The sequence below is a fragment of the Scylla paramamosain genome, chromosome 2 (genome assembly GCF_035594125.1).
Source record: "Scylla paramamosain isolate STU-SP2022 chromosome 2, ASM3559412v1, whole genome shotgun sequence".
Taxonomy (NCBI): Eukaryota; Metazoa; Arthropoda; class Malacostraca; order Decapoda; family Portunidae; genus Scylla; species Scylla paramamosain.
In genome coordinates, this window is record NC_087152.1 from 20,637,501 (window position 1) to 20,662,500 (window position 25,000).

At 40.4% G+C, this 25,000-nt stretch overlaps 3 protein-coding genes across 3 annotated transcripts in view; 2 read left to right on the top strand and 1 right to left on the bottom strand.

Moving 5' to 3' along the window:
- The window catches only part of LOC135111690 (GDP-D-glucose phosphorylase 1-like), a 164,372-nt gene that overhangs the window by 138,668 nt on the left and 704 nt on the right, over positions 1–25,000 (bottom strand). The window contains exon 2 of the mRNA XM_064025285.1: positions 19,639–19,696. Within this exon, the coding sequence (XP_063881355.1) occupies positions 19,639–19,668 (30 nt within the window). The 5' untranslated portion in view covers positions 19,669–19,696. The remainder of the gene's footprint in view (positions 1–19,638; positions 19,697–25,000) is intronic.
- LOC135111684 (uncharacterized) lies at positions 14,115–17,650 on the top strand. The gene is made up of 2 exons (XM_064025274.1): positions 14,115–14,267; positions 14,739–17,650. Exon 2 carries the CDS (start codon positions 14,750–14,752, stop codon positions 16,619–16,621), a length of 1,872 nt encoding a protein of 623 aa, XP_063881344.1. The 5' UTR covers positions 14,115–14,267; positions 14,739–14,749; the 3' UTR covers positions 16,622–17,650.
- LOC135107044 (uncharacterized) lies at positions 21,364–21,984 on the top strand. Its single transcript, XM_064016637.1, has one exon. It carries the CDS (start codon positions 21,364–21,366, stop codon positions 21,982–21,984), a length of 621 nt encoding a protein of 206 aa, XP_063872707.1.

The window sequence follows — 25,000 nt, forward strand, 5'->3', positions numbered from 1 at the left end:
CCAGAGATCATTACTCACTTCTTTTACCTGTTATCCCCCTTAATGGTAAAATCCAGATGGGTTGCCTGGTTAATAAGTTGAATTTTACTTCGGCAAATCACTTGTCTGCTAGATGGTGCCATTCACATGAGATACACTACACTTCGCCACACAGTCAGTTACTACGCAGACACCACACAAGTCGGACGTCGGTCCCGCCTCCTGTTAAGTTGTTACGACTTCTGTTATCAGTGAGTGATAGGAATATTACAGTTTTCTTGTTTGGATTGTGTATTATGATTTCCATTACCTGTTATAAGGGTGGAGTATTGTCTTTAGTTATCCGTTACCTGATTATAGGGCGGAGTATTGCCTATGGATATCCGTTACCTGATAAGGGCAGAGTGTTGCCTATTTGAATCCGTTACCTGATTTAAGGGCGGATTATGGACTATAAATATCCGATACCTTGTATAAGGGTGGATTATTGGTTATATGATATCCGTTACTTGGTATAAGGCGGATTATTGGCAAATATTTTATGCTATATATATATATAACAATATTTGGGCACTCGTGAGCCGACATAGGTGCGAGATGCTTCCATCTTGTTACCCATTATTGGGGCAAGAGGAATATTGCCTTATTTACAAGCCTGGGGGCATTTGACTTCCCAGATTACTATAGGGAAAAAATTTTTGATTTACAGTTGCCCTGTGTGTGAGGTTAAGGCACCCGTGGGGTTATAAAAGGAACTGCTGTTAAAAGGGGTGGCGTCTTGTTAACATTAGCTGCCATGTCTAGGACGCCTTCTGATGCTTGCCCCAGTCCTGAGAGATTCAGAGCTACCAGCATGCCACGCACCTCAGCTAAGGTAAAGGAACTACACAAAGGGAGTAAACATGATGAAGAAAGATCCAGATCCAAGAGCCGTTCTACTCGTCATGAGAGGTTAAGTTACTCTCGGTCACCTTCCCCTTCTCCAAAATACGCTGATGAAGACAGCACTGCGCCTTCTTTGGGCATGATTATGGATGCTTTGACTGAGTTGAGGAAAGACATGGACAAGCTTAAGAAGGAAAATAGGGCTATGAAGTCAAAAGCAGTTCATAACAATGCTCCCCTGTCAGTGTCAAATAATACTTTGGTGCCTGATTCTCAGGAATCACAGGCAGGATTTTCTGGATTTAGAACTCCACTGAGGGAGGACAGTGATGAGGAAGAGGAAATCCAGAGCGATGTTCCTCATGATAGTATATTGTTACAAGGTGCTAAGAATTATGGACCCACGGAAATTGTCTCAAAAGAACTTGACAAGGAAATTGCTGCAATGGTGAACCACCTGTTTATTAATGGCATGAGGCAGGAAGATTACAAAGCCATTGTAGAGGATGAGGTGACATTTAGACCAAATAACTGCCATGCATTAACTCAAGTGGATTGCAACCCACAGGTCCTGGACGCGCTGCCTGCAGAGGCAAAGACGGCAGATTTCCGCTTAAGGGAAGTGGGAAAAGATATTACCAAGGCAGCTACTATTGTTGTAAAATCACTTACTGTGCTAGACAAGGTGGCACGTGATGAAGAGCACCAAATTATTGCAAATGAGGTGGCCATGCTCAATGGTGCATTGGCATTATTGGGTAATGCCCACTACAGAAATAACTTGACCAAGCGACATATCATAAAGAGGGACATTAATCCCAAATATTCTCATTTGTGTGCTGACAAGGCTCCCATGACGGGTCTATTGTTTGGGGATGACCTGTCACAAGCCACCAGAAATATTGAGGAGGCAGAAAGGCTGAAAACCAAGTTCACTTTTAAGAAGCCTACATCTTGGACTGCAAGCAGTGGCAGATTTGGTGGAGGTAAACAACGTAACTCTTTTGCCAAGGCCTCCTCCTGTGGATTCCCATCCAGATATCAGCTATATGGTTTTCGCAGGATGCCCTCCAGTGGTGAACACAGGCGCTCCTACCCTGCTCAAGCTTGGACAACAAAAAACGTGAGAGGCTGGGGTCAACACAACCCGTGGCGTTAACCCAGGTGAGAGAACAATTTGAGGCTGGGCAACTTCACAAGTTTATCAATAAATGGCGTGTGATTACAAGTGACCTGTTCATTTTGGATATGGTGGAACATTGTCATCTGAATATAGATGAAGCTAATATCGGATATTTATTTAGAGAGGATATACAGTATGTCTTTAGTGAGGAAGATAAACTGATTATGCATCAGGAGGTTAAAAAGTTGTTAGAGATAAAGACCATCATAGAGACACATAGACAGGATCAACAAATACTTTCACCAGTTTTTCTGAGGAAGAATAAGACGGAGGATTATTGGATGGTGTTAAATCTTGAAAAACTGAACAGGCATGTAGAATATACTCATTTTAAAATGTAAAATTTTGAACAAGCATTACAGTTGCTTAGTCAGAGATTATATGGCTTCTATAGACCTTAAGAAAGCCTATTATTCAGTAAAAATTGCAGAGGAACAACAAAAATATCTGTGTTTTAGATGGTTGGATAAGATTTACCACTTCACATGTCTACCTAACGGGTTTTCGGATGGTCCTCGTCTATTTACAAAATTTCTGAAGCCAGTTTTCTCTACACTTAGGCATAAAGGCCACAACATCACTAGTTATATTGATGATACGCTTCTGTATAGTAGCTCTTTGCCGAGATGTTTTGATTGCATGAATGACACCATTCAGTTGTTGCAGAGTGTAGTTTCTGCATACATGTGGAGAAATCTGTTTTGAGTCCCACTATGCATATTGAGTATTTAGGTAACGTGATAGATTCGGTGGCCATGACAGTTACCTTGCCGGCACGCAGGAGGGATAAGATTATACAGCATTGCTCTCTTTTAGTCAATAGACAGAAAGAAAAAATTAGAATTGTGGCAAGAGTGATTGGCCTGCTGGTGGCAGCAATCCCAGCTATAGAGATGGGGAGGATGCACTATAGGAGGATGGAAAGAGCAAAGATCAAGGCTTTGGAAGAGGCATGTGGAGACTTTAATAGATGGATGAACATTACAGAGGAGATTAGAACAGATTTAAACTGGTGGATTAAGGAATTGGAGAATCAAAACAGGAAAATATTCAGAAAAGCACCAGATACTGAGTTGTTCACAGATGCTTCAAATCTAGGATGGGCAGGTTGCCTAAATAGCATCACTACCAATGGCAGATGGTCCCCTGAAGAGGTGCGTTCGCACATTAATGCACGTGAATTATTGGCTATATTATTCTCATTGAGATCTTTTACACATCTCCTTAGAGGTTTACACGTCAGGGTGTTATGTGATAACACCACAGCGATTAATTACGTGAATGAGATGGGAGGTGTTAAGTCAATAGTTTGTGATGACATTAGTAGGGACATCTGGGAATGGTGTCTTAGTAATGGAGTATGGCTGACAGCTTCCCACATACCAGGCAAATGTAACATCAAGGCCGACGAGGCATCACATTCCTTTAATGACAGACATAAGTGGCAGCTGAATGAGATGATATTTAAGGAATTGTGTTCTATATTTGGGAATCCTTGTATAGACCTATTCGCTTCACGTTTGAACAAACAAACGACTCCATTCTGTGCATGGACAGCAGATCCAGAGGCTGCATATATTGATGCAGTTACAATTCCGTGGGCTAATTTTAAATTGGTTTACCTCTTTCCTCCCTTCTCTCTGATCTCTAGATGTCTGCAGAAGTTAAGGGAGGAAAGGACCAGAAGATGGATCATAGTGCCACTTTGGCCATCACAACCATGGATGGGAGTGCTCCTTCGGATGCTAGTAGACAACCCTTGGGTCATACAGAGAAGAAAAAGTGTGCTAATGCATCCGTCAACTGCAGAGGAACACCCAATAATGAAACACACAAATTTGATGGCTTGTCAGTTGTCCGGAAACAACTTGGAGAATGTGGCATATCTAAAGAAGGTACGGAAATCATTATAGCCTCTTGGAAACCAGCAACAGGTAGACAATACAACACTCACATCAAGAGGTGGACACTCTTTTGTAGTAGAGGGAACATTAATCCCATTGCACCATCTGTAGCAGATATATTAAACTTTCTGTCTCATAACTTTCAAAGGGGTGTGGCTTATGAAAGCATTAACACGGCGAGAGGGGCTCTATCTGCAATAGGAATTATGGTGGAAGGCTGCAGAGCGGGCAATCACCCACTCGTCAACAGATTTCTGCGGGGAGTCTTCAACTTACGCCCTCCTACACCCAGGTATGCGACAACCTAGGATGTGAAACTTGTATTACAACAGATAAGACTCATGGAACCACTACACAGCCTAACACTGAAAGACTTGTCGCTAAAAATGGTGATGCTGATGGCAATGACACAAGCAGCCAGGATCCAAACTTTGCACTTATTATTGTTGGTGAATATGGCATTTGGAGAAAAATCTGTTTCAGTTTTGTTAGGAGGTAACATCAAGCAATGCAGGCCAAAATTTAATGTTCGTACTATTGTATTTAAAGCTTATCCTCAGGATTACAGATTGTGTGTAGTTAAGACTATGAAAGAATATATAGAAAGAACTGAGAGGCTAAGGACAGAATCTGGAAATGCAGATGGGAGACTACTCATAAGTTATATAAAACTTCATAGGAGTGTTTCTAAGGACACGGTGGCAAGGTGGCTTAAGACCATGTTATGTAAGTGTGGGATTGATACCAAGAGGTACACAGCAGGTAGTATTAGACCTGCATCAGTGTCTAAGGCCAAGGCACTGGATGTGCCTATTGCCACCATCATGGCAAAAGCTGGTTGGATGCAGGAAGCCACATTTGCTAAATATTATAATAAGGATATACAAGGGGAAATGGACCCTTTTCAAGAAGCAGTGCTAGGCTCAGTATAATGTAAGATTTGAAATGTTATCAGCAGTAAATCATGGCAAAAGCTGGTTGGACACAGGAAGCCACATTTGCTAAATATTATAATAAGGATATACAAGGGGGAATAGACCCTTTTCAAGAAGCAGTGCTAGGCTCAGTATAATGTAAGGTTTGAAATGTTATCAGCAGTAAAAATCATGTTCTATTTTCATAAATGAAATTGGGTTTTTGTAATAGGAACTTTTATTTACACCTACTTACAAAATGTGAATTTTGACAGAACCCTTTACATATAACACCCACATGACTTTAAAATCTCATGTGAACGGCACCATCTAGCAGACAAGTGATTTGCTGAAGTAAAATTACAGAAGTACATGAGGCTTACCGTAAGTTAGTTGAAATGTGCTTCGGATTTTGCGAGGCACATCACGTCTGCTAGATGGTAGAGTTCACATGCCCTCCACTCCCTCCCTTTGTTAATTGATGATTCTTGGTTTACACAACAAAAATTCACTGACTGGAAGGGTCGGGAGATAATATTTCATGTGGGTAGTTGTATCTTTAAAGACTGACTGTGTGGCGAAGTGTAGTGTACGAGTATCTCATGTGAACTCTACCATCTAGCAGACGTGATGTGCCTCGCAAAATCCGAAGCACATTTCAACTAACCTACGGTAAGTCTCATGTACTTCTGTAATTAGCAGGCACCTTATTTTATTTTTGTTGGTTTGCTCTTTTAATGGAGCTCACCAAAGAGGTGAATTTTCTTTCAGCACTATCCAATATGTGACCGAGACAACTGGCAAAAAAAAAAAAAAAAAAAAATCAAACAGCAATATTAAGTAATAACTGATCTTGTGTGAGGAAATCTGTCGTATCTGAAGTGCTATACACTATCTCAATACTGCCTGTATACAGTTTGCGGGTAGATCATGAGTGTATGAAAATATTGTGCTTTCAAAATGCTAGGTAAAACACATGAAAAAATTGATCTTATTCTCCAATATGTGTGCTTGATCATGATTCCAAGCATACTATTAGATGATGTTGCCAGTCAGTGAACAAGTGTACTGATTTGCATTCTATTCTCCACTCTTTGCTGTTTCTAGACCCAATCCTCTACCCAACATTCTAACATGAACTTCTCTCACATCATCATCCATATACTTGGATGTTAAACAGCCATGGTGACATAAAACATCCCTGACATAAACCCACCTTGACAAGAAACAATTTGTGCTTGTTTTCTACCCTTACAATGCAATATATATATATATATATATATATATATATATATATATATATATATATATATATATATATATATATATATATATATATATAGGAGGAGGCAGTAGACACCTGCCGAAACGATAATTACTCCCAGTGAGGTCTAAAGCACTGTTCAGGGGGTGCTGTGAACTTATCATTAAACCCAGCTGTGACCTCACTGAACGTTTCCCTTTGTGTCTCACAACACAAGGGGGTAGTCACAGCCTGCCCTCTAAAGACAACTCTCTTCCTCCACACAAAACTACAAGCACCTAATAACACACACACCCTTCACTCTAAAAATTTTAAAATCATGGCGACTCCTACACCAGCCTCGGAGTCCCCATCTGGGGAGGGGACCATAAATGTCCCCAGGTCGGACTGCCTTTCCGTCGACGACCCTAAGTGTCTTGACACCCCCCCTCAACTTTTTCTTCATTAACTTCTGCAACATTCGCGGTCTAAGATCTAATTTTCAATCTGTAGAACACCACCTCTCCTCTTCTAAACCTCATCTTCTTTTCCTCACTGAAACTCAAGTGTCTGAGGCAACTGACAGTAGTCCCTTTTCTGTTCCCTCCTACTTTCTCTATCCTCATTTTCGATCCAAAGCTGGATGCTGCGTTTATGTGCGCAATGACTTAACCTGCTCTCGTGCCCACGCTCTTGAATCTTCCGAGTTTTCCACCATCTGGCTACGACTACAGAGTCATTCTCATACTAAATTTATCTGTGCTGTATACCTCTCTCCTAACTCCTCTGACTATAAGAAATTCTTTGACTACTTAACTTCCAAAGTGGAGCACATTCTGACCCTCTTCCCTTTTGCAGAGATCTCCATTCTTGGAGACTTCAATGTTCACCACCAGCTTTGGCTTTCCTCTCCCTTCACTGACCATCCTGGTGAACTAGCCTACAACTTTGCTATCCTCCATGACCTAGAGCAATTGGTGCAACACCCTACTCGTATTCCTGACCATCTTGGAGATACGCCCAACATTCTTGACCTTTTCCTGACCTCTAATCCTTCTGCTTATGCTGTCACCCTTTCTTCTCCGTTGGGCTCCTCCGATCACAATCTCATATCTTTATCTTGTCCTATCACTCCAATCCCTCCTCAGGATCCCCCTAAGCGAAGGTGCCTCTGGCGTTTTGCCTCTGCTAGTTGGGGGGACCTGAGGCGGTATTTTTCTGATTTTCCTTGGAATGACTACTGCTTCCGTGTCAGAGACCCGTCTTTGTGTGCTGAGCGCATAACAGAGGTGATAGTGTCTGGCATGGAGGCGTACATTCCTCACTCTTTTTCTCGTCCTAAACCTTCTAAACCTTGGTTTAACACAGCTTGTTCTCGTGCTATACATGATAGAGAGGTGGCCCACAAAAGGTACTTAAGCCTTCCTTCACCAGAATCTCATGCACTTTATATTTCTGCCCGGAACCATGCCAAGTCTGTTCTCCAACTAGCCAAAAACTCCTTCATTAACAGAAAATGTCAAAACCTTTCAAGATCTAACTCCCCTCGTGATTTCTGGCATCTAGACAAAAATATCTCCAATAACTTTGCTTCTTCTTCTTTCCCTCCTCTACTTCAACCAGATGGCACCACTGCTATCACATCTATTTCTAAAGCTGAACTCTTTGCTCAAACCTTTGCTAAAAACTCTACCTTGGACGATTCTGGGCTTGTTCCTCCCTCTCCTCCACCCTCTGACTACTTCATGCCTCGTATTAAAATTCTTCGTAATGATGTTTTCCATGCCCTCGCTGGCCTAAACCCTCAGAAGGCTTATGGACCTGATGGGGTCCCTCCTATTGTTCTCCGAAACTGTGCCTCCGTGCTTGCACCTTGCCTAGTCAAACTCTTTCAGCTCTGTCTGTCAACATCTACCTTTCCTTCTTGCTGGAAGTTTGCCTACATTCAACCTGTTCCTAAAAAGGGTGACCGCTCTAATCCCTCAAACTACCGTCCTATTGCTTTAATTTCCTGCTTATCTAAAGTTTTTGAATCTATCCTCAACAGGAAGATTCTTAAACATCTATCACTTCACAACCTTCTATCTGATCGCCAGTATGGGTTCCGTCAAGGCCGCTCTACTGGTGATCTTCTGGCTTTCCTTACTGAGTCTTGGTCATCCTCTTTTAGAGACTTTGGTGAAACTTTTGCTGTTGCCTTGGACATATCAAAAGCCTTTGATAGAGTCTGGCACAAAGCTTTGATTTCCAAACTACCCTCCTACGGTTTCTATCCTTCTCTCTGTAACTTCATCTCAAGTTTCCTTTCTGACCGTTCTATTGCTGCTGTGGTAGACGGTCACTGTTCTTCTCCTAAATCTATTAACAGTGGTGTTCCTCAGGGTTGTGTCCTGTCACCCACTCTCTTCTTATTATTCATTAATGATCTTCTAAACCAAACTTCTTGTCCTATCCACTCCTATGCTGATGATACCACCCTGCACTTTTCCACGTCTTTTCATAGACGTCCAACCCTTCAGGAGGTAAACATATCACGCAGGGAAGCCACAGAACGCCTGACTTCTGATCTTTCTAAAATTTCTGATTGGGGCAGAGCAAACTTGGTATTGTTCAATGCCTCAAAAACTCAATTCCTCCATCTATCAACTCGACACAATCTTCCAGACAACTATCCCCTCTTCTTCAATGACACTCAACTATCCCCCTCTTCTACACTGAACATCCTTGGTCTGTCCTTTACTTATAATCTGAACTGGAAACTTCACATCTCATCTCTAGCTAAAACAGCTTCTATGAAGTTAGGTGTTCTGAGACGTCTCCGCCAGTTTTTCTCACCCCCCCAGCTGCTAACTCTGTACAAGGGCCTTATCCGTCCATGTATGGAGTATGCTTCACATGTCTGGGGGGGTTCCACTCATACTGCTGTTCTAGACAGGGTGGAATCAAAAGCTTTTCGTCTCATCAACTCCTCTCCTCTAACTGACTGTCTTCAGCCTCTCTCTCACCGCCGCAATGTTGCATCTCTAGCTGTCTTCTACCGCTATTTTCAGGCTAACTGCTCTTCTGATCTTGCTAACTGCATGCCTCCCCTCCTTCCGCGGCCTCGCTGCACAAGACTTTCATCTTTCTCTCACTCCTATTCTGTCCACCTCTCTAACGCAAGAGTTAACCAGTATTCTCAATCATTCATCCCTTTCTCTGGTAAACTCTGGAATTCCTTGCCTGCTTCTGTATTTCCACCTTCCTATGACTTGAATTCCTTCAAGAGGGAGGTTTCAAGACACTTATCCACCAATTTTTGACCACTGCTTTGACCCTTTTAGGGACTGGCATTTCAGTGGGCATTTTTTTTTATTAGATTTTTGTTGCCCTTGGCCAGTATCCTTCCTACATAAAAAAAAAAAAATAAATAAAAAAAATATATATATATATATATATATATTCAGCAATGGTCATTCCTTAAAATCATCAAGAAGGCATAACTGTAAATATTTAACCCAAAATGTTATATGTGATGATCATAAATTATTATACTTGAAAAAGAGATTTTAATGAGCAGTCTTACATCATCAGTTGTTGCATCCCCTACCCATAAACCTCTTTCCTAGCATAATGCTGGTCATAGGGATATAGAAAAGAAAATCAGAGTACATATGGCAAATCCTCTATAAATTTGATTAATTGAAAGAAATCACATTTAAAATGTTCAAAGATCAGAGACATTAAATTTAAAAGTTTTTGTGCTTCTGGATCTGCTGCACAACCACACTTACTAAAATCTCTTTTCTTTCTACAAAAAAAAAATGCTAGAATCTTACAGTCAACATGATCAATAGTTACCTGAAGTATCTCAGTATTAAGTACAATAGAATCTACAATACTAACATCAGATATTTATCCAACATATTCATGGACATCCAGAACACTGAAAGCATTCAGTTTATCTGATGTCCAAAACATGAATATCTGATTTACCATATTTACTGCTGCGGTCTAAGAGCAGCCACTTCCATAGGCAAGAGACTGTGTAACCTTATAGAGGTGTAGCAGATCACTTCTACCAGTGCTTTAACCTGGGAATGGTGACCACAATCCTGTGACCTTTATGATATTGAGCAACGGAAGGCACTAAAGCACTCCATGCCTTTTCCTAACCTCCTAACCTCTAATCCTTCTGCCTATTCTGTTATCCTATCTTCTCCACTGGGCTCCTCTGATCACAGTCTCATATCTGTACCTTCTCCTATCGCTCCAATCCCTCCTCAGGATCCCCCTAAGCGGAGGTGCCTCTGGCATTTTGCCTCTGCTAGTTAGGGGCACCTGAGGAGGTATTTTGCTGATTTTCCTTGGAATGACTACTGCTTCCATGTCAAAGACCCATCTCTGTGTGCCAAGTGCACAACAGAGGTGATAGTGTCTGGTATGAAGGCATACATTCCTCACTCTTTTTCTTGACCTAAACCTCCCAAATCTTGATTTAACACAGACTGTTCTTGTGCTATACATGATAGAGAGGTGGCCCACTAAAGGTATTTGACCCTTCCATCACCAGAATCTCATGCGCTTTATATTTCTGCCCAGAACCATGCAAAGTCTGTTCTCCAACTACACAAAAACTCCTTCATTAAAAGGAAGTGTCAAAATCTTTCAAGATCTAACTCCCCTCATGACTTCTGGCATCTAGAAAAAAATATTTCCAATAACCTTGCTTCTTCTTTCCTTCCTTTATTTCAACCAGATGGCACCAATGCTACCTCATCTATCTCTAAAGCTGAACTCTTCACTCAAACCTTTGCTAAAAACTACCTTGGATGATTCAGGGCTTGATTCTTGTTTCACGTAGTGTTGCATCTAACAAAAACAACTTCAACTTGCTGAGAAAGAATCACAAACCATGTTCTAGGAGGCTACATCTACAAGGGACAAACCACTATAAAGATTATAATGTTCTGTGAGCTACTGCCCTCTCGAGACAAAACCATGCTCATTGAACATTGCCTCCTTCAGCTGAACAGTAACATTAACAGCCTCCTAAAAAAATTGGCCAATACCTCCCAGAAACAGTGGGAAAGGAGTAGATTTTACTGTACAGCAGAAAATCTTAATATCCTCTGGGTCCAAAGGTCCAAACATAAGTCTGAATCCCAGTAACATTTAATAGTATAAACCATTAAAGATACAAGTACACGCAGCCAACAGACAAAAGGAGAGCCAGCCAACCACTCTCTGATACACCAAAACACCCGGCCAGTAACCAAGGAGTCGGTGTGAAAAGATATCTGTCCAAATTAAAGAGGCAAAACAACAACAGGCAGGCTCAGGGAGACTCCTATGTTATCTATAACAGCAGAGGCTTACTGCTTTAAATACATAAAATAATGTCTAATGACTAAAGAATGTAAATTTAACAGCTTCAATCTCGCCTCGTAAGGAACACTCCTCATCCCCTGTATCCTTTTAGTCATTCTCCTTTGTACTGATTCTAATAGACCTATATCCTTCCTCTAATGTGGGGACCAGAAATGCACAGCGTAGTCTAGTTGAGGTCTGACCAGCACCAAATATAACTTTAATGTTACTTTGCTACTTTTAACACTCCTAAGAATTAATCCTAATACCCTATTTGCCCTGTTTCTGGCTTCTATGCATTTTCTAGATGGAGTTCAGAGCTAACTATAACTCCTAAATCTTTTTAGTACCCTAAACCTACCAGAGTTTCATTGTTTATTGTGTACCTACTGTGAGGGTTTTCTCTACCTACACAAAGTATTTTGCACTTGATGATATTAAACTGCATTTGCCATCTGTCTGTCCATTCATTCATCCTATCTAAATTTCCTTGCAAGGCGATGGCATCTGATTCTGACATAATTACTCTACCTATCTTTGTGTCATCCGCAAATTTACTAACATCACTACTAATTCCACTATCCAAGTCATTGATATATATTAAAAACAACAATGGCCATAATACTGATCCCTGTGGCACTCCACTAATTACATGATCCCACTCAGATTTAGATTTAGAGCCGTTTATTACAACTTTCTGTCGCCTGTCGCTTAGCCATGGCCTTATCCAGCCTAACACCTTCCTATCTATCCCATGTGCCCTGACCTTTCTCAGGAGACTCTGATGGGATACCTTGTCAAATGCTTTACTAAAGTCCAGATTTAAGATGTCATAACTATCACCATTATCTACTGCCTTGTACACTTTACTGTAAAAACTTAACAAGTTCATCAGGTAAGACTTCCCCTTCATGAAGCCATGCTGTGACTGATTTATCAGGTTATGTTTATCTAAATGCTCCCTAATGTTCTTCACTATTATTGATTTTTTTATTGATTACGTTTATCTAAATGCTTCCTAATGTTCTTCACTATTATTGATTTTTTTATTGATTATTTTACCTACAATAGAAGTTAAGCTGATAGATCTATAATTAGACGCTAAAGTTTTATCTCCTTTCTTAAAAATGCTTATGATTTAAAAATTCTAGAAGCTTTATCTGGGGAGCTGAGTCAAAACAAATTACACATTACTGGTAAATCACCTGACTCAAGTGATTTCCTAAAGACAGAAACTAATGGGTCACTAATAATCTCTTTGCATTCCTTAAGTACTCTGGAATATATTTTATCTGGTTCAGGTGTCTTGAACTTTTTAGCCTATCTATCTCCTGTTCCACTATCTCCTTAGTTATGGTAATGTCTTTCAGCTTCTCATTCTCATCTGCTCTAAACATCTGTTCACTACTTGGCACATCCTGCATGTTTTCCTGGGTGAAGACAGTTAAAAAATAATCATTCAAAATTTTACTAGTCTCCTCCCCAGAATTAACCAGCTCCCCATCTTCTGCCTTTAATGGGCTTATAGTTTCTTTATTCTTTGTCCTGTATACCTGATAAAATCCCTTGGGGTCCGTCTTCGCCTGGCTGGCTACCTTTAATTCCTCATTAACCTCTTGACTGTTCTAATTCATTATATTGTAGACTTAAAAACTCTTCCTCTGCCTTTAATCTCTTATATATACTTCTCTTCTGCCCTATATAGTGTTTTAACCTTACAGACTCATGTAGGGAGGGAGGAATGGGAAGGGGACAAAGAGATGGCTGGCAGCAAGCCCACATGCTCCACCCTATGCCACTCTCACTCACAACAAAATGCTTATGATTTAAAAATTATAGAAGCTTTATCTGGGGAGCTGAGTCAAAACAAATTACACAGTAGTGTAGAGCACTTCCTCCCCTACACACTGCTGCAGTCTCAACAATCAAAAGAAAGGGGGATGAGATAAAATTAAGTGGGAAAGGTTGACTTTAGATTTATATAAAACAGTAACTTTGGGTGTCTTCTCAAATCAACATGTCTGCAATTCGCCCACCACGCACTCCACCCCCCCCTGCCCTTTCTCTCTCTCTCTCTCTCTCTCTCTCTCTCTCTCTCTCTCTCTCTCTCTCTCTCTCTCTCTCTCTCTCTCTCTCTTCCTTCCTTCCTTCCTTCCTTCCTTCCTTCCTTCCTTCTCTCTCTCTCTCTCTCTCTCTCTCTCTCTCTCTCTCTCTCTCTCTCTCTCTCTCTCTCTCTCCTTCCTTCCCTCTCTCTCTCTCTCTCTCTCTCTCTCTCTCTCTCTCTCTCTCTCTCTCTCTCTCTCTCTCTCTCTCCCACTCTCCATATTTTTTCTCATCTCCTTTCTACTCATCATCTTTCTATTTCTCTTCTTCCTTCTTTACACTTTACTATTTATGTAGCTCATAACAAAAGAAATAACTTCATTTAGGAAATTAATGAAAACTAGACAGCAAGAGTATAGAGAATCATATACAGAAGAAAGAAAAGCATGTGTGGGAATAAAAAAGCCAAAGAAAACATGTGGATTAATATTAGCAAGGACTTATTAGAGGATAGCAAAGGTACAAAGAAATAACTACATAGCATGGTGCAAAAAAAAAATAAAAAAAAAAAAAAAAAAAAATATATATAGAGCACTGGAGGGTCTGTGCGCCAGTCGGGTCTGTGCGCTAAGTCCCGCGTTAAATCTCATAACACACAAACAGAGTGTTTAAATGGCGGGCCATAGTTCAAATTTTCCCGCCAGTACCGTTCCAGTGTTGTGTTTGCGCCAGGGAGAGAGAGGCAGTGCGTCTTCCGCTATACTGAGGTAAGTTGTCTTCCGCTAACTGTTTCGTTAACACACATGAATATCAGTGTTAGTCACTGCTACCTATTTTGATACAAAACTGACATAACTTGTCAATCAATTCTTTGTTATAATACATGACTGTCAAATGGTTGAGGATAAACATGCCTGAGTGTCAGCAAATAGGAGAGGGTGTGGGTAGCGCGCAAACCCGCCACAAACGCTCATGGCGGGTCGCGCGCCCACCAGGCAAAAGCAACACTAGGCTAGAGTGCTTGTTTTGTTTTTGTTTTCTCTTTTTAGGCTATTTGCATTTTCAGTATGGTTAATGTTATCGTGAAAAACATTGGAAAGATGCTACTCACAAGCTATTTTAACTTGTAAAGCGGAGAATGCCAGGATAGCCTAATATTTTTTTTGGAAAAAATGAAAAAAAAAAATTATTCCATTATGCATGTTAATTTGTATTTTTGCTCTGATCCTTTTCAACAGCCCTTGCTGAAATGGCATCAACACAGCGGTACAAACAAGAACAAGTGGAGAAAGCTGTGGAGCTGGTAAGATCTAAACAGATGTCCCTGAATGCCGCCTCCAAAACTTTTGGTATCCCTTACGCCACCCTTGGGGATAAGGTCAGGGGAAGAAGACCTATGCAGCCTGCTCCCAAAACAGTTCTGTCAATGGAAGAGGAGAAGAAGCTAGTAGATTGGCTGATTGAAGTGTCTCAACGAGGTTTTGGACGGACCAAAGACGACCTCAAAGACATGGTGAAAACCATTCTCGATGATAGGGAAGAGAGGACTGTCTTCAAAAACAACCGCCCTGGAAAGGATTGGATGCGAGCCTTTTTCAAGAGGCATCCAGAGATACGGGAAAGAATTGGACAACCACTTGGCCGTGAGAGAGCAATTGTGACAAAGGATGCTCTAGGTGAATGGTTTCAGCAAATGAAACATTACCTGGACACCATCGATCCCACTTTGTTGACCTCTCCTGACCGGATCTTTAATGCTGATGAAAGTGGTTTTAATATATGTCCAAAGACAAAGAGAATCATCAGCATGACAGGAGCAAAACACGTCTACTCTGTCACAAGTGGCACACGGCAGCAAGTGACAATGTTGGCCTGCTCCTCTGCCATGGGGCAGTACCTTCCACCGCTGCTGATCTTTCCCTACACCAGAGATCCTCGCTTCAATGCGTTGGAAGGTTTTGAAGAGGCTTTTTTTCAAAAAACTCCAAATGGTTGGATCACTGAGGTGGTCTTTCTTATCTTTCTGAGGGACATCTTCAATCCCAAATTGGGAGAAAAGCGACCAGTGGTGCTGTTTGTGGACGGCCATTCCAGCCATCATTCCCTGGCAATCAGCACGCTGTGTAACGAGAATGGTGTCATCCTTTACTGCCTGAAGGCACATGCCAGTCACCTTATCCAGCCACTGGATCAAGCTTTCTTTGGGGCAATCAAACTAGCATGGAGTGAAGCCGTCAGAAAGTTTCAGTACCAAACTGGAGAGAGTGTCACCATGTGCACGTTTGCCCGCACACTAAAGAAAGCTTGGGACACTACAGCACGACCAGAGCTTGCTTACAAGGGATTTGTTAAGTCTGGGATCTATCCTTTTAACCCTGAGGTTGTACTCAACTCAGACAAGCTGAAGCCAAGCTGCAGTTTCTCCAGCGCTGCTCCAGTCACTCTCCCTACCTCAGCATCTTTTGGCATCACTGCTCTTCCCGCATGTACCCCAACAATCTCAACCTCTGTTCCTTCTGCTTCACCAGCAGCCAAATCCAAGTTCCCTGGGCCAGAACAAAGAACTCCCACTCTCTCAGCATTCTCCAACATTTTTGAGCTGATGAAGCTGAGCCTGTCATTAGGGGAAGGAGCAACTCTAAAATTCATGAAGCGGTACGAGGAGCGATACGACATGGATGACCCACCCTATGAAGACTGGAAGGTGTTGTTGGAGAAAACCTTACAGCCTGCCTCACCCAGTCCCTGCCTTCCACATCCCAGCCTGCCTCACAACCCCTGCCTTCCACATACCAGGCTGCCCCACAAACCCTGCCTTCTTCATCCCAGCCTGCCTCACAACCCCTGCTTTACACATCCCAGGCTGCCTCACAACCCCTGCCTTCCACATCCCAGCCTGCCTCACAACCCCTGCCTTCCACATCCCAGCCTGCCTCACAACCCCTGCCTTACACATCCCAGCCTGCCTCACAACCCTTGCCTTCCACATCCCAGCCTGCTCCACAACCCCTGCCTTACACATCCCAGCCTGCTCCACAACCTCTGCCTTCTACAAAGAAAAATTCCAAAACGATTGATGATTACCTCACGCTGCCCTCATTCCCGAAGAAAAAAGGATTAAAAAAGACCATCGCAGTATTGCCATGCTCAATAAGCGGTGTTGAGTACCGGCAAATGATTGAAGAGAAACAGAGAAAGAAACGAGAGGAGGAGAGGGAGAAAATGGAAAGAAAAAGAAAGAGAGAAGAGAGAAAAAAATTAAAGAACAAGAAGCTGAAGCAAAGAGAAAGAGAATGGAGGAAAAGAAAAGGCAGAAGGAAAACAACAGGAAAGAAAAAGAAAAGAGAAAAAGGAAAGAAAAACGATTCAGGACACTTCAGTATGTTTCCCAAAAGCAGAAAGACAAGGAAACAGAAACTTCAGAGAGTGCGGATGAGCCAGTCTTGGACGATGACTCGGATGATGTAATTGATGATATGAACGAGCTCTGTGGAAAATGTCAATGTGAAACAAAAGGAAAGTTAAGGATAAAATGTGTATTGTGTGACAGCTGGTGGCATGCAGAATGTCTGAGTGAGATGAATTTGAGTGAAAAGTCTCAGGAGGACATTGATACAATGGATACTGAGTTTTTTTGTAATAAATGTAATTAGGCTATTTTGATACTGTTGAACGATTTTTTCACGGAGTATTCTTAAGATTTTCGTTTCGATTTCTGAAAGGCATTTATTTGTTATTTTGAGACTGTTAAATGAAACATTTCACGGAATATTCTTAAGATTTTCGTTTTTAACTCTGTGAGACATTTATTTGTTATTTTGATACTGGTAAATGAAACTTTTCCCGGAGTATTGTTAAGATTTTTGTTTTGAACTCTGTGGGACATTTATTTGTTTATGATATTCATAACTAAAGCACAGTTTTTATGTTTGTCAATACACTATTTAAAAAAAAAATAAAAAAAAGTTAGTTTGCAATCTTTCATTTATTTTTCCAAAGCTTTTACTCCTTGAGAGGCAAGAGGATTTATTAACTACCTATTGAGAGTGATTTTGATAGCTTGTAGATTAAAACAAAGAACTTAAGGCACCTAGCGCGATGACCCGACATGCCATAGCGCACTGACCCCCCCCTGGCGCAACCCCCTCCTCAACCTAGCGCGTAGACCCGGCTGGGTGGCGCACAGACCCTACCTAACTTTCCCTTACTTACAGTGCACAATCGGGGAAACTGCAGCGATTGAGGGTTGCGCGTTACCCGCCATCATGAGCAGACAAAATTTTACACTCCTTGTTAAAATTTCGTTTTTGTATTCAAGTCTGGTGATTTTGTAGCAATTTTTTTCTGCTTAGGGTAGCACAAACTGCCTCCTCTACTCTCTCTCTCTCTCTCTCTCTCTCTCTCTCTCTCTCTCTCTCTCTCTCTCTCTCTCTCTCTCTCTATATATATATATATATATATATATATATATATATATATATATATATATATATATATATATATAAGGATCTTACATTTGCTGTGAATGGTAAAGATGGAAGTACCATACTTGACCCAGACAGGTGGACAGAATACTTTGAGAAGTTGTAGAAGATTGAAAGAGAGGATGCAGTTAAAAATGAGGTACAAGAAGCAAAATAAAATATTAGATTAGAAGATATAAGTGACAAAGATATAAAATCTTTCATGAAGAGCATGGAGAATAGCAAGAAACCAGGCAATAATGAACTGCCAATTGAGGTCTTCAAGACTGGAGGTCTGGCTGTTGAAGTTATGAAAAACCTTGACAATTAGAAAAAATACTAAAAGACTGGCAAACTGCTATAATACATAAGAAAGAGGATAGGCAAACCTGAAAATTATAGGGAAATCTCACTCCTGTCACACACTGGGAAACTATATGAAAGGATTATGGAAAAAAAAATTAAGGTATATTATAAAGCAGAAGCTGGGAAACTGGCAACACAGTTTCAGACCAAGTAGAGGAAAGATTAACTTGGTGTTTACTTGGAAAATCAAACTGAAAAAAAAGAAAAAAAGAATGGAATAAAAATCCACAAATTGTTTTTGTAGATTTAGGAAAAGCTTTGGAAAGAATAGGCAATGAAAATCTTTAAAAAGTTTTGGGAAATCTTCACTATAGCATACCACCTAAACTAATAACAGTAGTCAAGAATTTATATGAGACAAGCAAGAAACAAGGACAGAGAAACCGAGGGTAAATGGCTTATTGTGAAAACAGGAGGAAGAGAGAGAGGGATCCTGTCATCTCTACTGTTCATTCTCTATAAGTATAAATGTTTAGGAGAGGTTTGTATCAATAAGGACAAAGAAATAACTTTAGCATTTGCAGATGATGTTACAATAAAAAAAAAAAAAAAAAAAAAGACCTGCAGTGGCTAATAGACAAATGGCAAAACAGAGCAAGAAAGAAAGGATTGAAGGTGCTTGTAAATTCCAAGAAAACCAATATCAAGAATGTTAGCAGAAACAAAGAATGTAACATACACATAAATGATGACAAACTGAAACATGTTAGCAATTTTAGTTATCTGAGTGTTGTCCACACAAATAACTAACAGAACAGGGAAATAACTGAAAGAATAAACATTTTCAACATCAATTTAAATAGCCTATGCCCACTATTAAAAGATAAGAATATTCTGATTAAATGCAAGACAATAATATACACAACAATACTAAAACCAATATAATTGTATCTATTACAGATGTGTAACATGACAAGGAAAATAAGATCTATGACTGCAGCTGCAGAAATCAATGCATTGATAATCATAATGGGAGTCACAAGAGGACATAACTAAGCAACAAGAGAATAATAATCACCTAGAGGTAGAACTGATTATATAGGTCACAGACAAGAACAATTTGAGATAGTTTGGGCATGAAAAAAAGGAAAAGAATGCATAGATACCCCTAGAAGTATTTGGAATGGCAACCTGCAGGAATGAGACTGCCAGGGAGATCAGAAAAAGATGGTTAGACTGCTTACAAATCAGCTGGGAAGGAAAAGCAATAACACAAAGATATTAACCAACAGAAATTACATGAAGAGAAGAATGATTGAAGAAATCTGACCAAGAGGCCACAAACTAACAGATAAACTAACTCATTTACCTGATATTTGGTGTGAAAGACACAATACATATTGCTATCTGTGATCCTCCAGTATTTCCTGAAATAAACAGTCTACTCATAGTTTTAACTTAGAAATGGGTTTAGGCAACCACTAATCCTCCTAGGTATTAAACAAATGTTATATATCTGGAGAACGTGTCATTGTTTAGGGCCTGCAGTTCCAGTTCTCATGCCGTAACTATCTTATGCCAATGATTCTCAATTAGGGGGGCGTGCCCCCTGCAGGGGCACAGATGCTCTCCCAGGGGGTGGGGGGGGCAGCATGCAAGCACAGGACAGGAAAGTAAAAAAAAAAAAAATCACAGAAAATCAGACTCACTGGCTATTAAATAGCCTAGCCAAGGGCTATCTATCTATCTATGTATCTGATTCTATCTATCTATGGTGGCATAGTTGGGGAGGGAGTTGAGTGGATAATGCAGGTAGGAGGGGGGCCCCAACTACACTGAACCAGCTTTGGGACGGGGCCCAGCTTGCAAAAGGTTGAAAACCCCTATCTTATGCTATATGAAGTGGATCTCTCAGGAGCCAACCATTTTCATTTTTAAAACCTGCATTTCATCAAGTAATGTTTACTAAATTTAAAACTGAAACTTGATAAGTAGTGCTTCAGTTTCAAGATAGTTAAAATAGGAGACTGATGCATCTTATTGATTCTAATAAGATAAAATAAAAAGACAACCAGTACTTATAAAAGATTCTGCAGAATTATATCTTGAACTATATGTCACATGATTGACTTAATTTATCCAAATTTAACTAAATTTCACAGTAAGTGGATTTAAAGTGAAAATTGGCAAATACATAATGATGTATTCTGTAGCTTGGAACACTGACTCTACGCTGAAGTTAGCCATACTCATTTCTATATGGCCCTGAGAAGTATTACTGAGAATCTGTGCAATACACAGCATGTATGTATGACTGTTCTCCTGTCTTAGATTTTACTACCTGGAGTATTTTCAACTCTTACATCACCAGCTGGAGATCAATAATAGGATCAACAATAATTCTTTTTTATTTAACCATTTTCTTTTATTTACCTCTGTTGTATAGTCTCTCACTCACCAGTGTAAACATGCAAAGCTCTATTGTAGTGAGTTCATTGTATTAATACATTGTCTAACCAATCCTGTGGTGTCACTGCTTCAGCCAACCTATCTCCACCATTCACTATGAATTCACTGGAGGTGGGTAACTGCCCAGCTCAGAAGACAGCACTGCTTACTAAAGTTTCTATGGACTATGTTAAGTTAGTGTTCCTAAGTGGGTAGGTCCAGTTAGAGTGTAGCCCCACAGTTAGGTTAAGTCAGGTTAGGTTAGGTTAGGTTAGGTTAGGCACAGCATGCAGCTAGCTTAGGTTAGGCTAAATTAGATTGTGCCCTTAACCCTTAATTGGGCAAGTGATCACATATGATCAGAAAAAGTGGCTTCGAAAATGGCATCCACACTCCTCCCAGTCTGGATCATCACTAGTACATCTTCACTACTGGCTGAGAGCGACTCATTGTTTAGTTCCTGCCCAAATGTGAGAAGGGAAAGTTCTGCATCGTAGCCCTCTCCACCAACACATGCCTACCTCTTTACATTATGTTGGTAAGCTGATGATACCTTGATATTATATAGTTGAATGATAGTATTATAACCCTATATAGGTGTCATTTATGTAGGATGTGTATAATTAGATGAGACTGATATGTGAAAATGTGCATGATCATATTTGATCTTACGCCCAGTGACAGTAAAAGGCTTAGAAATTCCCCAGTGATAATTTATGTGCCTACATCCAGTAAGAGTAAAAATGGAGAAATTCCTAATTGGTGGAAGGATACAAAAGTTGTCACTGTCTTGTCCACAGACCTCGGGGTAGAGCCTATCTCCAAGTGTTTGAGATACTCAAAGGAGACAAAGAAGGAGGTCAACTGCCCCAATGTCATCAAGTATTACAATGCACAAATGGGGGGCATCGACAAAAGTGACATGCTTGTTCAGCTCTATAGTACCCCCATGAAATCCAAGAAGTGGTACATGAGGTTGTTTGTGTACTGCTTGGACCCATCTGTCTGCAATGCGTGGCTGTGTTACAGGCGTGATTGTGTGGCTCTTGGGGAGACGAAGGTGCTAAGCCTCAAGGACTTCAGACTGGAGCTCTTCAAGTACACCAGCAGTCAGAAGCCCAACATCCATCTGTGGTCAAGGAGTTCTAACAGCTTGCCACCAGTTGTCACTCTCCCCAACAGCATGAAAGGGCACAAAACCCCAGGACCAGCAATCACAGTACAGTTCAACAAGATTGTCTTCCATATCCCTGTGTACCAGAACTGACTTCCGTGCAAGCACTGCAGCCAACAGGGACACATTATCTGCACCAACTTTGTCTGCGAGGTGTGCAAGGTTCACCTCTGCCTCAATGCAACAAGAAACTGCTTCAAGGAGTACCATGAGGAAGTGGCATAAGATGCAGCTTTCATACTGTGTGTTTAGTACAAAGATGCAGCTTGCATCATGTGACTATGGACCCTATTTTTGTATTTCTATAGAATGATGCAGCTTTAATTTTGTGTGTTTATATAATAGAAGGATGCAGCTTTAATCCTGTGTGTTTATTAACTTTCTATTTGGAGTTTTAATATTGCAAGATGCTGGAGTTTTTTTTTACCCTATACGGGTAAGTGATTACACATAATCACCTTGATTTGCAACGTATATATGAAAAATTTCGAAAAATGTTCAAGAGTAAGAATACCTTAGAACTAGGTGTACTTTCATAATCTAGTGTAAAAAAAATGATTATCTAAGAAAAAGACCACTTGCCTGATAAAGGGTTAACTGGGTCCAGGGGGGCACAGCTGCCCAGTTAGGTTATGTTAGTTTAGGTTTTGTGTTCCCCTAATAAAATCCTGCATTTCCACAGATCTCCAACTTTGCAGATGCAGATTTTTGGCAAGAACTAGGGAAGTACAGGGAGATTCCAATGATATGAGCAGTTAGGTTCCATATGAATTATTCACATAGCAAATTATCATATAATGAAACAAATAACTAATGCAAAAAAAGGAGTTAGGTTCCGTGACCCTTGTCAGTGGTAAGTTTCCAAGCTAAAACGTATGATACCAAATGTAACAATATGATTTCATATCAATTAAACATATAAAATGTACATTACCAATGCATTTTTGATGTATCAGGGAGGGTAAAACCTTTGCAAGTGTATTTGGTACTCTAGCTTGCTTAACCATATTGCTAGGACCCACACCACAACTCATTGGTCACTTGGGAGGCAAGGTTATCACTTGAGAGGCAAAACAAGGCACACATCTATACATCATAGTCAGTCACACATACAACACCACAATAAAGACAGTGAATGAAAGAACATACCAGCAACAACACTGTAACACATCTAACAATTAGTCATATAAAGCACTGTACACTGCACTTGTACTATATTGTAAAATACACTTGCAAGTAAAATGATGATTAAGTATGAGTATAATAACAGCCAGTAAGGCTGTAAATGTGGGAATCTGAGAGACACCCAGTTCAGTTTAAAAGAGGACTGGGGGGAGGGGGGTTGAATAACAGGTAGGGGACAAAGGAGGGGTGTGCAGTTGTCTTCCAGCACTCACAAACTTGTCCCTGCACATCACCATACATCCCAGATGTGTTACCAGGAGGGTGCAGGAAGGCACACATTTAAAATGTTCTAATTTTACTTGCCTTGGACTGAAGCTCATATCAGACTCTTCCACTCATATAAAAAAAAATTAGTCCCTAATTTACACATCTCGCATCACTGCTTTCTTGTATAACAGATGCTCATATAACGGGACTCCCCCCTGTAATTGTAAAAAGTACCTTTTTTTTTTTTTATGTAGGAGGGACACCAGCCAAGGGCAACAAAAATCCAATAAAAAAAAAAAAAAAAAAAGGCCCACTGAGATGCCAGTCCCCAAATAGGGTCCAAAATCATAGTCAAAAATTATCTGAGAAACAGTGATTTTCAAAGAAAAATACAAGGTTAATGTTTACAATAATTCCTTTTTTACTTTGCTGTTGAACACTGACATGATGATATAGTATACTTACAGTAGTGTGCATCTGTAAGTTTTTGACAGTTCCCTCCTATAGTTAACTCACAAATCCGTGTTGAAATCAGAGGTGCCTCCCAGAGCCTAAGTTCATGAACTGTGTGTACAGTGTGGCTCCTTTCACACAATGAGCCCTGGAACACTTCTTATGCAACTCAGGAAGTGGTCCATGTGTAGGTAAAATATATAAAAGTCACTTTTTTGTCTGTACATAACATCAGCTCCTTCATTGTAGCAAAATTGTTGAATGATAAGCATTTTATTATGACATACATTTTATATGCAAGATATATAAAGGACACTATGAGTGTATTATTCTGTGCAGCCCCATGGCAGCTGCAGCAGACAGCTGGCTACCCGCAATGTCTCAATGGCCGCTGAGAGTAGTGTACACAAATTTAAATAATGGGATTTTATCATGCAAATTTATAAGCAATATGACTTGGGTGTACATTTCTGAACATGACACAGTGTTTTGCCAAGATCAATTGAGTGCTGAACAATCAGTGGTACCAGTACCCTTTGAGGATGAGAATGAGGTCAACCAACCACACCTTGGACCTTCCACTTCATATTAAGGTATATGTTTAAGACAGGTTAGATTAGTGTCCTTATGGTGGAGTCCAGGTGGGACAAAGCCTCCACCAGTTAGGTTAATTTATATTAGATAAGATTAGGTTAGGTTAATGCCCATTATGGAGGGACCAGGGGGATCAAAGCCTGCTGGTCAGGTTAAGTTAGGTTAGTGTCAATGGGTTGGGGGGGAACAAAGCATCCCCGGTTAAGTAATATTAGGTTAATGTCCTTAAGGGTGACTCCAGACAAAGTAAAAGTCCAGGGTAGGCAACCTCGTGCCCCCCCATTTAGGTTAGCATAGGTTAGGTAAAGCAAGGTTAGGATAGAAATTTCCTGTTTTCTAAATATGGCGTCTTATCCTTAGACTTTTCATGAATGTCCACATTTGGTTTCCCCCAACCTAAACCAATGTTTGCCCACCATATTCCCATCACATTTGTTGGTGATAGCGAAGGAGAAAAATGAGATAGGATGTGTTAAACTGCAATTTTACTGGTCAGTAAACTTTAAATTTATCAGAAATGAAGTATTAAAAAGTATTATTGCACACCTATATCACCACAAAAAAAAAAAAATAAATAAATAAATAAATAAATAAATAAAAAATCTGTGAAGTACTTGTGTCACATATAACGAAATCGTGTGCATCTTTACTGTTCCAATTTTTCGTCACT

Excerpts from the sequence above, each read along its gene's own strand:
- LOC135107044 (XM_064016637.1), top strand. The coding sequence starts at position 21,364 with ATGTGCATGATCATATTTGATCTTACGCCCAGTGACAGTAAAAGGCTT.
- LOC135111684 (XM_064025274.1), top strand. The coding sequence starts at position 14,750 with ATGGCATCAACACAGCGGTACAAACAAGAACAAGTGGAGAAAGCTGTG.